Source organism: Spea bombifrons, chromosome 5 (genome assembly GCF_027358695.1).
Source record: "Spea bombifrons isolate aSpeBom1 chromosome 5, aSpeBom1.2.pri, whole genome shotgun sequence".
NCBI lineage: Eukaryota > Metazoa > Chordata > Amphibia > Anura > Pelobatidae > Spea > Spea bombifrons.
In genome coordinates, this window is record NC_071091.1 from 82176542 (window position 1) to 82194423 (window position 17882).

Below are 17882 nucleotides of genomic sequence, written 5' to 3' on the forward strand. Positions count from 1 at the left end.
ACAACACTGCAGTGGATACACAACGTTCAGGGGACAGAGGCTATTTGAACACGTACATATTGCTGAGGGGGAAGTGTGGTGGAACGGGGCATGCTTATTCGTGATTTCTTCAGTTTCTCCAGGTGCCAAACAAAACCTCTTTAATATAATTCACCAAATCATCACATATGATGCATCATACATAACAATTAACATTTTTGTGATTGTTATTTAGAATCATGTAAAGCATGTGCTTTACCTGGGTAAAAGTAATAGAGCCAAATTCTGGTGCATATCTTAAAATAAGCTAAATTATAACAATTTACTAAAGTTATGGATTTCCACTTTTCAGAAGCATTAAGGGACACCATAAAGTACATGCACTGTCACATGCACATAGACACTCAAGGTCTTCAGAGTATGACATTTGTAACAGATAAAATGAAATTACCTGTAAGTAATCTCGTAATGCTGTCTCCATCTTCAGTCTTTCTTCATAGCTGGACATTAATTTGTCTTGCTCATTCATATAGCATGACTGAAGTGTTTCATACTCCTTCGCTAACATCTTGTTTTCATTAAGTGATGACATCAAAGCTTCCTGTTTCAGGAAAATAATCATATAATTATCATACTCTGAAAAGAGTACTGTAAGAAAGCAACATGATGCAGAGGAGAACACGCTGATTCTAGTGCCAGTTATAGAATAGAAATGTGTGTATTAAGCAAGATAAGGGGTGTTGAAAGTTTGAGGGGGGTATGTATGTGTTGCAACACTAGATGTTATAACACTGCTGCAATATAAAGAATGATAGATGACATGAAGAATTTATATATAAATTCCTCCAGATAATATATATGTCCTGGACAAGTAGGAGGCAGAAAGCTGCTATTAGAAACACCATGAATAAAATAATTCATATTACATATTCAGAACAAGTCCAGTTGTTCCAGTGCAGATTCCTAAAGTATGCCCCCAAAGACACATATAAATCTTCCCTGCTACTTCTCTGACAGTCTGCTACACATAAACACATGTATTTCAAATCATTGCGTTATTACTGAACTTAAATTGCACAGATTTTATATGGGGTCTATGCTGTTTTTATAAAAAGTTTTTGTGTTGTTTTTAGTAGAAAAAACCTCCTGAGGAAAAGGCCAAAACAATATATATATACACTGGAATTAAGGTTTAGTCTTATTAGAACAGTACCTCTGAAATATACATTTGTAAATGTAGATATTGACAACTATTTTTTTTTCATTTATTGCAATGAAAACGTTCCGTGCAACAATTAATGACTAATCATGTTGTATACTTATCATAAGATACATTAAATCTGATGTTGAGTAAAATTATTTTCATCGTTCTTGTTACACTTAATACTATATATGATTCATATTCAGCAACGTTCCATTTGATGTCATTTTATCAAAGTATCTTACTTTTTTTTTTGCGCATGGCAACAGCCAAATAAGTGGGTTTTATGACCGTACCCAAGGTCATTCTATAGACTGCAAGTTCATGCATTAGATTTAATAACTTATAAACACTGTAATTTATGGCTAAGCTGTTTTAATTTTTTTTTCTATTACATTAGGATTTTCTCTGAAGAGATCAACACACTGAATATGGAAGATCACTACAATGTGATTTAAACATGTCTTCGTAACAACAAATACAATCCGCAAAGACAACCAATCCAAGGGGACCAAATTACATTTATTAGATAGTAAAAAAAAAATTCAGGATTCTATTTTAAGCCTTTTACCAAAATTATGATATTCTTGATTTAAAAGAAGCAATTAAGAAATCAGAGATACTTTTCAAACAAGCTTACAATGTCCAAACTAAACAAACAGCCAGAATATAGACAGTTTACAGTCGGTTGCTAAGATACCGACTTCTCCAAACACACCTTACAAATTGATGGAAACAATAGCTGGATGAAATACAGAGCGTGCATCCATACACCGTGTCTTCTCAATGACATGACTTCACCTTGATGTTGCCTTCAGCAACAGAAATATATTATGTGGGTGAATTAATATATTTTTTTAAATTAATGATAGGAGGGAAGAAAAATGGAAATTGGGCTCTAAAGGACGCAGTTAATAAATTAAATAAAAATGTTCATTTTTCCTGCCCTTTTTAATCTTACTGACATATTCAAACTATTGGACAAGTACTGTAACTGAATATCTCAACTGTACCTGAAGGAATAATGGAGCGTGTCTCAGCAGTAAAACAGAACTGCACTAAACTGATGAGTTTAACCCAGCAGAAAGAGCGGCTGTAAACATGACAAATGCCTGCTATTGATTTCAGGTTTAATTACTCTGTGCAGCACTGACAAAGCCCATCAGATGTTGTTGTGAAGTGTAAATGGAACAGAGCACACTTCACTGACCAGAGGAAACTGATGGTGTCTGCAATTTGCATTGTTTACTTTATCCTCAGTAAACTTCAGCCTTGATCAAATTAACAAGTGCTACTAACCTCCAACAAACTACCATGCCCCTTGGTTTTATAGCAGAAGCTAGAGATTTCCACCACATCCTGCATAGAAGTCTGACGGGTAAAGTCCGACCGAGTCTGTTGCCTCAGCATACATGGTTTGGTGGTGTTTTGCTTCGTTTTTGGCCCATTCGTTTTCAGGCAACGATTTTCATTCTCTCCCCATTAGGTTAGGCCAAAAATTAGGGGGAATTTTTATTTTTGGAACAAAATTTGTTACCCGGTGCCCACATTCATCTTCCTTCTTCGTCTGCATTTCCGCGGACATAAACTGGCAACTTCCCTGAGGAGAGGACATCACCGCAAGCGCCGTAAGTTCACATGATGACACTTGCGGGGATGTCCTCTCCTCTGCGAAGATGTGGAGAAAAGAAAGAAGATTATGATTGAAGCTTGAAATTAGAATAGAGAAGGGAGAAGATAGAAGATGATGAAGAAGAAGAATATGCAGAAGACGATGCAGAAGGGGTCGGCAAAGAAGGAAAGGAGACATTGTGTGAGAGTGTGAACGATATTGAGTGAGTGAGAGAGAGTGTGAGTGAATGTGGACCTATAAATGTCGGGACGAAAATTCCGAGCTTTTTCCTTTGTTTTTGTCCAATTTGTGGGGGGTCTGGTCTCGTTTTCTGGCTTTGCACGCATCATTTACCAACATTTGTAAAATTTGCAATTCGTATGATTCGGAATGTACAAGTCTATTAATTACTAGTAGTTTCTATAAAACCCGAAGGGCTTTATGGTATTACTTATCAGTAGGGCACACCAAACGCAACGGTAGAACTTATGGGGCAATAAGTGTGTTTGCTAATATTGCATACTATGAATTCCTGAAGCAAACAGTAAATTGTTAGTTCACCATTATCAATTGGGTAGGGCTAGGAATGAGGGTCATGGGGCAAATTATCCATTAGGCCGGTCTGATATATTTGGGCTGTAGCTCAAATCTTGTTTTCCTCTTTAATCTGTATCAGGGTGTCTAGAGTTAAAAGAACTTTAGGCAGCATTTATATGCAAGGTCCTTTTTGTGAGGCTTTCATCACAGTCTCTTTAGATAAATGTGTATTGGCAAAGACTAATTAATGCACATAGAGAGTCTCTATTTTACAGCTGGCAGTCCTCGCCTAATATTAACACTTTCTTTCATACTTGCGCAACATCAAATAATATCAATGTCAAGCAACATGTTCCTGACTCATTTTGATACTAAAAATCTTTAGCAGAACCCTACACAGATGCATAATACCCATCTTAGGACGTATCCGCTATTAACCTCTACACCCAATCAATCTTAAACACATCCCAACATTTAAAGGACATTAGAGAGGACACAAAAGGTGTCATAAACCAAAACCAATTCAGAAATCCTGTAGACGAAATGCAGTCCTATGTACAAAATATCAGGGTACAAAAATATTAATTGCTCAACTCATTATCGTAATTAGATCACCTGTAGCTTTCCAGAATTCCAGGACTACATCCATGATTTCCTGAAATCCAGAGTAATATTTGAAACTACCGTTCAGTTAAAAATTTAGAACCTATTTACAAAATATAGGGTATTTTAGGTTAGTTATACTGTAACTGTATAAATTTTCTAAAATAATGTTAACAAAGGTCTCTTGACAAATAGGCAAGGTCTCATCAATGGACAGCAGAAAAATAAATGTACTGCCACGTTCTACGTTACATCGACATGAAATGATTGGATGACATGTCTTACGCAAACATGCACACCAATCACTTGCCTTGCTTCAGACGGAGATCTTCAATACTAAACACTCAGTTAGCGAATGAACCTGTTGTATATGTACAAAGCACTGGATCTTTTTTGATGATGCTTATTACTATTATGTATTGCATTATATAGCACCATCATAACCAGCAGTGATGTACAATGTTTTGATGTTCATGATCATTATGGATTACATTTTAAAGTACAGAATGTGAAAAAACAAAAACAAACGCACGGTTGGTTTCTGAAAATATGGGTAAATTGTTGATTATTTTTTGTGGGTTCTCTAAAATTTCTGAAACTATACAAGGGCCATTGTATAATAACAAGGGCTTTTGTATATTCTTGGATGGTAGAAAATATTTATTTGTATTGACTGCTTTTACAAAAAACAACTTTTTTTCAAAAAATATTTATATATATATAAAATCATTAATAAAATATTTATAGCAAATAAAAACGCAAGCAGATTCTGATGTGGGCAAAATAACATTATTGGCAGAAGCAAAATGGTTATTATAGTAATTAAAGACAAAAAGTGCTTAATATTCATACAAAACCGGTGGTCAAGGCATACATTAAAAACCAAAACATAGATTTGCATGGCAATAATACAATGGGAAGAATGAATTAAAAACACATGAAACTTTTGAGTTAATGAACAGGGTCCTTAAGTGCTCATTTAATTCAAACAGCTGTTTGTAAATGCCGTAAGCAGTGTCATAAACTGTGAAAATACTGTTAAGAGCAAGACACTAGTTAATGCTATAAAGCAACACATGCTCTAATATTAAAGGGGTTTAATGGGAATAATACAGAATAAGACATTAACTCTCTATTATAATGGTTTAAAGCTTCAGGGTAAATTCTTTCTAAAAACAACTTTGTAGACAAATCTACACAAAGATAAAGTCACACTGTACAGCAAATCATGGCAATTTTTATTTCACGGAAAGTAGTGGAACCCTGATACGATCACATCTGTTCCAATCTTACACTGGATAAAATCACAGTTTACTAAAGTCCTAAATAACTAAAAACGTGGAGCCCCCTACATGATGCCATCTGTTGACACTACATCTAAGAAAAGATCCCCCAAATTAAAACAAACTAGATTTTTTTTATTGTTTGGTTTTAATTTGGTTTAGCTGTGTCCCAATTTCCAATTGTTATCTATTCAACATGCTACCACATACTTTACAACTGTTCTAAAAAATGCAATTGGATTTGCCCAAAATATAAAATGCAAGCCATGAGACTGTATCTAGGTAATAGTATTATGTTTGGATACCTGACAATTCCCGACATTGTCTCGATAATAATTCTTGAGATTTATACTATATAAGATTAGAATTTATCCCTTTCTTGTTCTGGGTTGAAGGCTGGGATGTGATGCATGGTGAGTTAATTGTTGTTTTAAGGATTGTCTCATTGTTGACCTACAGCATATTATAGATGAATCAAATAAAGGTTTGGATACATCACAAGAAAGGCTGGATTATGGTAATTTATAATATGAGTAAATTATAATCGTAGATGGCAGACGATGAGACCCTTGATTAGGAAATTGCTTGTTTCCTTACCAGTTTTGGGAGAAGTGATATTTGTCACACACTGTAATTCCTGAACAAGTCAATTTGTGATATCAGAAAATATAAACATGTTCTCTCAAACACTAATTCTAGAAAAATAATATGTCACTGTTTTGTTCTACTATTTTTTATTGATAGTTGTCATGGAGACATGGAGTAATCCAAGAATATCTGGCTTTGAAGAGGTTAGTAAAAGTTGGTTTGTTAGTAATATGACATCATTTCTCACCCTCTTTTTAAAAGAGGAAAATGTGTTACTGTGATGCACCAGGCACAGCTATATCACCATACCTGGGAACTTCTGGGCTCCTGCTACCCGGAGCCTTCCCTTGCCAGGACTAGGACTGCACACTGACGGCAGCAGTCGGTCCTGTGACATCAGTGGGAGTTCCCTGGATGTCATGGGGCGGTCCGGCTGATATCGGGGGCATTCCCGCTGATGTCAGCAGGGAAACACCCCCATTTAAAGGAAAAATGGGCGGGGAGCATGGCGTGTACAAGACCCCGGTCCTGCGACCCGGAGGATTCAGGTCTTGAACCGGAAGATTCGGGTCTTGTGGTGCTTCACCTGGCAATCTTCAGGCAAACCCGGAGAGTTCCCAGGTATGTATATCACAGAATGGCATAGTAGAGACATGTACAAGTCTGTCACTAGCCCGTTAACCTGTGCCCCTGCTTATTCAATGTCCAATCACAACTTACCTGCACACTTGATACCATTACCTACACCAGATAATGTAGATGAATACGGAAACAGGGATTAGTACTAGTACCCTAATGAGTCATTGACAACCTTGGAGTTTAAATTACATACGAACACATATAATTGTAAGGCCTTTTGGGTAATTTATGCCACGGAATGAAATGTTTCAATTCAATTATGAGTCAATTTCTCATAATTGAAGAATGGAAGATCCACTAGAATTTATGTGATTAGCAGATGTGAGGTGCACATGTCTGTTATGCTACATTTAAAGGAAGATAGCATTTTTTGGTGGTTCCTTGTAGACAAAAGGCTCCTGCAGCCCTATGGATTCAGCATAGAGGTAATATGCACAGGACCAATTCAGAATTAGAATGATATTCTGTTTGTAATTCCTCCAAGTAGGTTCATTTTACTGATCCCAACACATTATCACATACCTGCAATTCTGTAATGTATGTACTCAAGTAATGGTAACAACTGCTTACAAGTTATTTGGGGAGACACACAAGCCTGGATGTCTGCAAATTATCTTTGCTTTAACATAAACACATCTGAATTTCTAATCGTGGGTTCTCCCCATGCGATAAATAGATTCCGGTGTCTGTGACTGCAAATAGGCTTAGTTAAGATCTCCCCAAAACCTGCTTTTTCTGAAATTTGATCTTTTAATAGCTATTAAGCTCAATTTAACATTTAAGCAACAGATTTCTAATGCTGTCAGATCTGTGCTTCCTTTCTTAAAACCATTAGACTCTGTTTGACCTTTGTTTGATGACACAATGCTGTCTTAATGCTCACATTTCTATCTCCTAAGCCGAGTTAATGAATTGTTTTTCTTACGGGCTGTTCTGAAGTCCATATTAAGTATGTGAATACATGCAGCGTGCAGCTGGTTGCACTGCGTCCCATTACAAATGTTCCACGAGCATTTAGACATCCTATAAGCAATTGCTACATGAGTCTGGTATTACATTCAAACCTGCATTTATTCAGAATAAAACCAATGGCGAATCAAAACATGTTTCCATTCACCTATATATAATCACTGTGCAGTCCTAACAAAACATAGACTTCCAGGATAATCATCACCATACCCCTGTCTTCCATGTACATATAGACAATGTAATCTCTGTAGATATTAAAACACGCAGTTCTTTGAGCTTTGACCTACGGTAATTCTGTGTATAAAAGGTTAAAGAAAAGAGGAAAAAAAAGAATAACCTATCACTGTTTTCCAATAGACAGTATCTTAATGTTTGCATTTTTCGGTAAAACTATTCTTTTTTTTTTCTCAATTCCGTTTATTGCAACGAGAATCACAACAGCACACAGTCACAAAATGAATGAGTGTACGAGGAACATAGGTACATTCATACAGAGGTGAACAATACATGGCTTGAAACAAAATCAAGAGACAATAGGCAAAAAGGCATACATGACAGATTACCCATATCCATAACAACAGAGCGTCACAGGTAAGGAGTACAGTATGTGGTTCAATGGAGAAAACAAAAGCAGTATATGCAAAGGTCTGTGAGGATCGAATAAACACTGGCAGTAATCGTGTGCATACCGCCTTAGCGTGTGGAATCACAAAGAGTGAGGTGAAAAATAAAACAAACAAAAATGACCCAGAAACAAAATAATAAGAAAACATAACAACATCAGGCGTGAGCGGCATCGACAGTAATATCAAAAATGAAAGAAGAAGTCGAAAGCAATAAGTAAGTAAGTAATCAAGAGAATATGGGTATGTGTGTGTGCGAGGTAGGGAGAGCTGAGCCCTCAGAGAGACTGTGGAGCATCTACACCCACTATGGTAGGGAACTGCGGAGACAGGAGGAAGGTCTTCCAATGAAACCAACGCAGTTCATGTTTATGCGACAAGCCCTTAGAAGCCATAACCAGGGACTCCATGTGACAAATAAAGTTAAGCTTCTGTAACCAGAGCCGAATCGGAGGTGTGGAATGGGATTTCCAGAGCTGAGGAATTAGGGCCCTGGCTGCGTTCAAAAAGTGTAGGGTCAGGGAACGCTTATACCGACCAATCGGGATAGGAGGGGCCAGTAACAGAACCAGCTGAGGCGTCAACTGGTAGTCAGGGTCACAAACCTCCTTGATAAACGCAAACACAATGGACCAGAATGGACGTACCAAGGGACAGTCCCACCAAATGTGAACATAGGAACCTGAGGCAAGAACGGTAAACCTATTCTTCAGACTATTTGGGAGCTTACATCATTTTTTATTTGGTTTAGATTCTGTATACTAGAAACATTGGAGATACATTATATTCTGAGTTATTGGCCCTGTCTGTGTATTAGGAAAACTATTCTTTGCTGAATTTTAGTTGATTATTAGCTTACTTATTATAAAATATAGACAGCTAGAGTTCTTATGTATTAGGCTTGTTTTACAGCCCTAATATAGAAAGGGATGTGACTTAAGTCAGATAGGTAGGATTTTTTTCTATAAAAACACAAAATCCTATTGTACAGCACTCGTGAATATGACACCGCCATATAGGGAAGAAAATAAGCAGTGGTTCTTTATAAAATGTTCCATGTTTTGTTGCATTCTATTTTTTAAAAATCTCTACAAATCTCTGTCTGGAACTGTAGAAAACTAGATGGGGACTGGACGATGTAAGATACAAAGACGTAAGGAGTATGGTTTTGTGTTAGATATTTGTTTTGCTATCTAAATTTCTCAGTGATCAAAGAACAGTTGAAACCACAGCTTTCTAAGATTTCTAAAATAGGTTAATTTATTATGCAAAGCATATGAATACATACAGCACCAATCGATGATAGTAACAGGATGATGGGACTTGAGTGCTGTAAAATCTATAGATTTTCACGTCATCCAAGCCATCCAAAAAATCTCTACTAATAGTACCTTTAAGACACATGTTTCACTTATACTGAATGTGAATGTATATTCAGAATAAAGAAAGCATGGATTTTTTACAGGATGTGTCCTGGAGATAGAGCCTGCAATCATTTTAATTCTCAATATGTTCTGGAAAGTGCCTTATAACACATTACACATGATAAGTCATCGTTTAGAGGAGTAAAACAAGGAATATTTATGCATTCATAACAGGAAACTTCTTAAAACTTAGTAACCCCTTTAAAGTCTCAAACACCACCACCTAGTGTCTGTTGCATAGACCTAAATTCCAAACTTTATACGTTCCAAGGCAACGGTGGCAAGAGGAATACAAAAAGTATGTTCAGAAAGCTGTAAGATGTCAGTGAGCAAGGCTTATGTACCAGAGTATATCACAAATCCACAGAGCAGGACTAAATGTTACTGAGTATAATACTATATCACTGAAGTCTTTCTACACACTCTGCATTACTCTTTTTTATGCAAAACATTGTAAAATAATGACATGATATGTCTTTATAAAATATATTAATGAACATTTAACCTAGGAGCATATTAACATTAGTAGTAGGACGTACAGATGCTTTGAAAGCTATGTGCACACCAATGATATGTTAACATGACTCTCTAGAACTGTAAGCAAATTCTTATCACAAGTATCAGCTTGATGCTCTTCTTCTGCTATGGGACACACAATTTGCTTATTGCAAAACTAGGTAAAGATGTTTTTCAGCACTGAATCAGCATTTACTGACTGTCTAGAAGCAATCAATAATATATGTGAGCCATTGGAGTATAATGTAATGTATTGGAGTATAATGTAAACTTAGGACTTTTGTATTCCTGAATTAAACTGGTTAAGGTGGCTGAGTTTGCCATTCTTACCTTCCCAACAAATATTACCGTATTTCTCTTGTAGCACATTTCAGTTGTAAAAAAAGTTAAGTTATCCGTTGAGATGGCAATGTGTTATTCTTGTCTCCGGGTCAGTTCCATAGGCCGGACTTAACCATTCATATCAGCAAGTATTATCAGCGCTGTGCTTTTATGAAAGAATAGAGAGTAATGCTTCGAACAAAGGTAACAAGGGGTCCATACAGGGAATATCCCAAACCAATGAAACCCACAATTGAAATTCAAATACTAGATGGTTTATACAGAATAAGAAAAAAATACAATCAAAATTTAAAAGTCTCTGGTGATTCTTTTTATCACTGCTATGATACACCATCGTTTCTGCTCATTCATGCGCTCTTTAATAACTGGAAAGAGTTTCAGGCACAATACATATTTACTGGTTTCACGTAGGCAGTTCACCTGCAGGATTCTAGACAACTGTAAATACCTTACTAATTAGATGCCAGGGAAAAATAACATGGTCAATCATTAAATGATTAATGCTTGTTGATTGATGCTTGTGTATGGTATGATTAGTTTTCATCAGTGCCTGTTAATAATGTTATTTATGATAGCTGTACAACAAAACCAATTAAAATCAACTTGTATCTATTACACATGGTATATACAGTATATAGTAATTGTGAAATATAGTATGGCTTTGTCATAAATTGCATTAATGATCATACTGATGACTAGTACCACAATTGATTAAAAAAATGAACGCACTGAAAAACCCTTAACTAAGGAAATGCCCCGAAGTATAAAGCGGCTGTATCGTTTCTGGGGTGACAAGGATTTTTTGTGTGGACCTTGCCTATGTTTTTCTGTCTAATCTACGTAAGTACGTCTTGCCTACATTTGATTACTTCTTTCTCTCCTAACGTCAGCCTGTATTATGGATCAAACATAAGGTTTGAAGATTTGAAGTCTATCGCCATTACCCCAAGACAGCAAAGGCATATCAAACATTAAAAAAAATGTTAAGAGGAAAAAAAGGCAATTTAATAAATGTCCAAGCTGTTGCTTTAATTTCTGGAGGTGGATTGTGATCCTGTCTCAGAATACTGGTGGAGAATTTTATGAGGGTGTTCAAGCAACTAGCATGACCTCTACTGCATGCATCCAGGCAACTAGTCTGCTCGTATGCATGCTCGGCTGCTCAAGAAGAACAAGACATTTTCCTGGAAGACTGATCTTTTGGAATCTTTAACCAACTTTCTGGGTGTATGATCACTAGGCAAAAATGAAATTAAGTAACATTTATGTCCCTGTGCCTATATGAACTTTATATACACATTTATATGATAATATCCCTTATATACATTTTTTAGTCAAATAGATTGGATATGTGTTTTTTTCCCAAGATAAGCTGCTGGCTGATATTTAGTGTAGAGTAAAAATGAATCCAAGTTCCTTACATTCTCACCCAGTTTCTTACATTCCCAGTTACATGTGGTCTTATAGATTTGTTGCAGGGTTGTTTTTCTTTTTCTGTTATCCTGCCCCAAAGGCTATGTAGATTGCTTACACAATGCGTGGTGAAGCTGTATGAATGGCCAACAATGAACTTGAAAGGTAGACCTGCTATAATGCAGCAGATGCAGTTTAGGAACATGTGTGGTTTATCCCTAGTGCCATCACACTGTAATACATGATGACACATATGACGACTTTGGAAATAAAGTTAGTTTGAGTGAAGTATTTTGATGTTGCATAATATCCAAAATACCAGAAATACTGGATGCCAACTCTATGTTTTTTAGTCACTATAGAGTCCTTACTGCATAGTATGTGTATACTAGATATTGTGACCTATTGCTGGTTAGCATTATACATTAGAAAGGAAATAGTTAAGCTATACCGGGATTCCATAAAAATGGTATCAATTTCATTCTTATTTGGCACATGAATTTCCTCTTAAGTCGTCTAACATGGCACATTTTGAAGCTGAATATCACCAGTGCCATACGGGAATCGCATCATACAGAAAAGATTTTTATTTACATTTTTGCCAAACTGGGGGCAATTCCGGCACAGAGACTCCCTGGTTAAACCTGTCAATCCATGGGGTTGCTGGCATCTCTCTGACTGCTGGAGTGTGAATATGTTCTACAAAAGGCAGAATCATAACTGCAGCTACAGAACTTTCACAGAGGTAACACATTTTACAAGGACCATGAAATTGACTACAGCCTGTGAAGGGCAAATAGATCACGGGAAATCAAGTATATTTGTTTCTTGCACAAAGGTTTATATCAAGGAAGGAGTGCACACGTGGATGACAGTTTGATTTTATGTTTGGATTTTCATGGACCACATCATGGCGCGTGTATTTCGGGTTATGCATCCTTTGATGTAAATACAAATATATTCCCATACACTAATTGCAACTCCTTAAACTCAAAATGTACAGAGTCTTTAACATCTCTAGTATGTTAAATTCCATTTGATGGCAAATTTATGTAAGGGCAGAATAAAGGAGCTTCAGTTAACTCTTTTAGGGTCTCCTTGACTTCCATCATTTCACCAGGACTTCTAGCAAAGAAAGTGTAACTGATGTGTCTGTGCCTTCACCACACCATTTCTATAGGAGGGTCCTGCTCATGCAAGCTTACAATCTACTCAACAAGTGCAATATTTATAACTGCCCACACAAGCCAAGCAATTTTAGAATTCCTAATACCCAGACAGATTTCAGTATGATGCAGTATATAAGAAAACCATGATACGTCTTTAACTGTTCATTATGAGAGCTACCTCAAACTGATTATAACAATTTACTAACAAGTGTTCGGTGCAGTTATTGCTTCACAAATCTCAGTCAGTTATGTGCATCAGAGACAGGGGGTTGTTTTCTCATGGTACACACAAGCATGGGGCCCTCCATGTTGTTTATTGGCACTGATAACCTCATGTCTGGATATGCATTTGTATTACATCTTATACACCAAAAGATATGACAAAAATACGAATGGAGAAGAAAATGATTTAAAGCATTTAAATAACAACACTCATTATTTTATATATAAAAAATGTAAAATTTATGTTTGATGTATACAAGAATAAAAAACTCTTGTACATATAATACCCACTGGGGCTATATATATAACACACATATATACATATATACATACATACAAGTGTGCAGAGATTGTTTCAAATATTAATATTAAATCGATGTAATATTTAAACTTTTTTCAGTTGTAAATCATGTAATGATAAATTACAATTGAACAAAGTAAAATACACTGCAGCATCTTGATTCTACAGGTACGTTAACTTTAGTAAATTGCGATAATGGCGGTGCTTTTATAGGAATGAAAGCATAAAATAGTTAAACCTCACCCTTTGAGTATGTCCGCTACTGTCTGTGCTGACTTAATCTTAAAAAATACTTTAGTGTCCCTCATTTAAACTTAATTCCAAAATGCTTTATGCAATGGAAAAATAAAATATAAGTCAGCAGACACTTTATGATAATAATTATTGAAAAAGAGTGGTGTGTGAGCTGAAGAAATTAAAGTATTCAATCAGTCAAGGGGCCAATAACAGAGGGAAAGAGAAATTAAGAACCATAGGCAAGCGAGAAAGATGTGTTTTAGGATGAGATGTGAAAAGAGATGAAGACTCAATGAGGCAGAGAGATACAGGAAGTCTGTTCCAAATGGCAGAATCTGCAAAGGATAAAACTCCTTGCACCAAATGTTGATAGAGAGGGAGGAAACAAAGGGAAGCATGAGAGACATATATGTATAGGGGTTTTAAAAGAGTTTTATAATAAAAGTTAAAAAGAAAACATCAAATCAGATACATGTTTAATGCTTTAAGAACCCCAATACTTTAATATATATATATTTAAAATTTACATACATGCACACTGACACAACCGATTAACATTAACCGCCTGCCTAACATCGTTCTGGTCCCCCTTTTGCCACCAAAACAGCCCTGACTCATCGAGGCATGGACTGCACTAGACCTATGAAGGTGTGCTGTGGGTACACTTGCCCATTTTTCCTGCTTCAAACACATCAACTTTGGGGACGAAATGTTCACTTGCTGCCTAATATATCCCACCCACTGACAGGTGCCATGAGAACAAGATTATCAGTGTTATTCCCTTTACCTGCCAGTGGTCACAGCAGCATATATAAGTCTATGTATGTTTTCTGATAGGATCCCCTCTATATCTACTATGCTGATGCTCTAAATAAACTTTACTGTTTGAAACAAAAATCTAAAGTCCTCTGCTGTTTTTTGAATAATGAATATTATGGTATTAGGAATATTGGCCGCTTGCTGGCTTTGTTTGGCTAATGGAGGCCTCTTACTAAGTGACGTGTATAGAGCTTGCTATAAAAGGCTCTAACCTACAACTTGACACTGACTCTTTGTGATGTTACCCATTGTGACTCACAAGTTTGCATCTCAATACAAACACACTATGTATTTATTTCATTTGAAGATAGATACATTGACAAGATACGATGAAGGTCCAGCTAGGCAGATCCAAAACTGCTTGTTTTGTTTCCTGTATCCAGCTGCTTCAACTGTCATTAAACGGTTATAATTAACGAGCTGTTAGTCTGTCTCAACTGTTATAAATACTGGAAACCCAGAGGGTGACTTTCAGAGATATCACAGGTAAGACTTTCATCATCTAACAATGGGCCTGGTAATATATGGTCAGCTTGAAGACTTGCGGAACTCAGTTGCGTGGCATTCCCATAGCTGAAGCTATATACAGAGGTCTGCAGTCTAACGCTCCCAAGCTGGAAGATGGGACCTCACCAAATAACAGAACTCCATGTTTACCTATGTCCCTATATCCTGAGCAAAAAAAGGACAATGTTCAGTGTAAAGACAATTCATACATTGGTCCGAGAACATCCTCGTAAGGTCCTTGAAAGATTGTACGTAGAAGAATGAAAATAAAATTCAATTGACTGCATGGCCAAATTTCTTTTCATGCCTGCTTACAGATTTTTGTTCATTTCACAAATAAACAAGGCATGAATACATCAATCTACAAACCATAAACAATAAAGAACTTCATCCCGTAAGTTTGCTACGGACAGCAGTTTGTGGCTGCATCTCCTATTTGTCATAAGATAAATGAAAAAGTGATTGCCATTTGTCACCGAATACACAGGAGAGGTGTTCAGCTGTGAACCATTCAATGCAGACAACAGTAAATACTGCTGTTCCTATTACAATGTTTTGTAACATAAGCTCCTAAGAATTAGAAAAGATAAAAATGTAATAACATTTTTTCATTACAATGTGTGCTAATTTCTGTTCTTGTGTGCATTAAAGAGATAAAACTATAAATTTCAAATCACTGCTGGAAATCTGGAATTTAATAGACTATATTATACATACAGGCAAAGGCCATCTTTTACAAAGAAAGGTAGTTTGCAAAGTTGGGTGTAGAATTTAATTTATGTGTATTGTTCACATTTTGTGCTGTTCAGTGATTTTTAATACAAACTTTTTTATGTTTCTGGAAGGCACTGGTGCTTGACGGCTTTCAACTATATTAATAGAGTTTATAAATGCACCCATACATTAATATATTCTGCGTTTTATCTAAACTCTGATTGAATTTAAGCTTTGCCTGTTTTCTGTTGCTATACTTTTACATATTCTGTAAATGGAGTGAACTTTATGAATTTGCATTAAAGGTAATAAAACAACAAAATGTGAAATATGCTAATAACTTCAGCATAATAAAAAGTCCCAGATCACATAGCTTATAAATGTGGTCAGGGGTGTTACAAATAGCAGACTGATTTCTAAGTTGGGGAGTACATGGGAATATGCATACTTATAGAATTGGGATCACCCCCCTGAATGGTTAATTTAAGAAGCCAGTAATAGGAACCTGATGCTCTCTGAAGTACATGAACTCCCATGATCAGTCTGAAGAGCCATAGGTTGCATGTCCCTTGACTAAGCAGAGCTAACATATATATATAAAGTGAGGAATGGCCATCTTTGTTTCAAACTGGACAATAATTCATCATTTTCAACAAGCTTCTAGGTCAAGTCCCATTCCTGGCACCCATAAGAGCATAAGCTTCTCTGGCCATCCCGGGCCCTACTGATTGAGTGTATTAGATGGTTACGATGTAGGTACTTGAAATTCAGATGCTACAGCACTGGTATGGGCTGCCACTTCAGCCTCAAGATGCCTTAACGCATCAGCACCGACCAAGTGGGAGCTCTTGTTGAACTGCCACACCTCTGATTCTCAGCCTTTTTGATAAATAGGTGGACACTTTTGGGGCATATGTTAATGCTATAAATAGTTGGTTGGATAACAAACTGATAAGGAGTATGACTGCGTGTGTTTATATGAGGCTGATTGCTTAAGATAGGTATATATAATGCATTGCTTGCATTCACTACAGATCGCATGACACCAGTTAGCATGGCAAGGGTTGTTCAAATAATGAGTTCAGTGGGTAATAACTAAAATGTCTTTCACAAAGTCTGCTAATGCCAACATCTGCCTTCTCCTCTCGTCCTGTCCTGTTTTATAGTAATCAAAATTGAAGACAGGTACAAGCCTACCATAATACTTCCAAACATGTAACAGCATTATAATGTTTAAACAACCATTGACACAGCGGGCATCATAAGAGTGTCTGTTAAATCAAGAGCAAAACTGTGTGGCAAAACTCACATACATTTGAAATAAATGAAAAAGTAAAAAAACATTAAAAAAAGGTAAATGGTTGATGATTTGTGGCAATAGCTAAAACAGTAGCCTTTAATTTTAAAGACATTCTTAAGTATTTACAAATACCAGGTACAAACACCTGCCATTTTTTAATCAATGATAACATTAGTAATATATGTTCCTTAGTTTATATATTGAAAATATGCTCCAAATAACTTCTTTTTTATAGCTTTTATTAACAAATAACCTCCTCACTGGGTCTGTGTACACAGAATGTGTCTCTTGACAACCAGGACACGTGTTTTGGTCCCTGACACTACCAGTTACAGATCATTCTGCAGACACAAATCCCTTATTACAGACATAACAACCAGTCTTCTGTTAACTCTCAATTTTAACCTTCTTTCAAATATTGAAAACCAACGTTACTTTATTGCGCCAGAATCTGGTTTGTAATACACTGGGGTCACTAAGCAATATACTTTGAAGCTGCTCTTCAGTGATCCTATACCCATTAATTTGAAAGGCATTAATCTGTTCACCAGTCCGTGGAAGTGGTGTCATAGTGTGATGATAAGAGGCCTAGACTGGAGAATACAACACAATGTAAGACAGAACATTACTATGAATGTGGCAGCTTCATGCTGTCTTTCAGTCAGGAGAGTCACATGGTCCCTTGACCCTCTGAATCACGAGACATCAGCTTCAGCCTCGGGCTGCGCAGAGCTACTGAGTGCTCAGGAGGAAGCTCCCCACTACAAAATGATGCACATCCAGTCTCACCAATGCTACTTATACAACTCTTCAAGTTGAACATACCACTGTGGGAAGCCATCCAAGTTAAAGTGTGTTAACACCAGTGACCCATCCAGGGGATA

At 36.5% G+C, this 17882-nt stretch overlaps 1 protein-coding gene across 1 annotated transcript in view; it reads right to left on the reverse strand.

Annotated features, from left to right (window-relative positions):
- The window catches only part of CCDC178 (coiled-coil domain containing 178), a 105451-nt gene that overhangs the window by 34547 nt on the left and 53022 nt on the right, over positions 1-17882 (reverse strand). The window contains exon 17 of the mRNA XM_053467459.1: positions 431-580. Within this exon, the coding sequence (XP_053323434.1) occupies positions 431-580 (150 nt within the window). The remainder of the gene's footprint in view (positions 1-430; positions 581-17882) is intronic.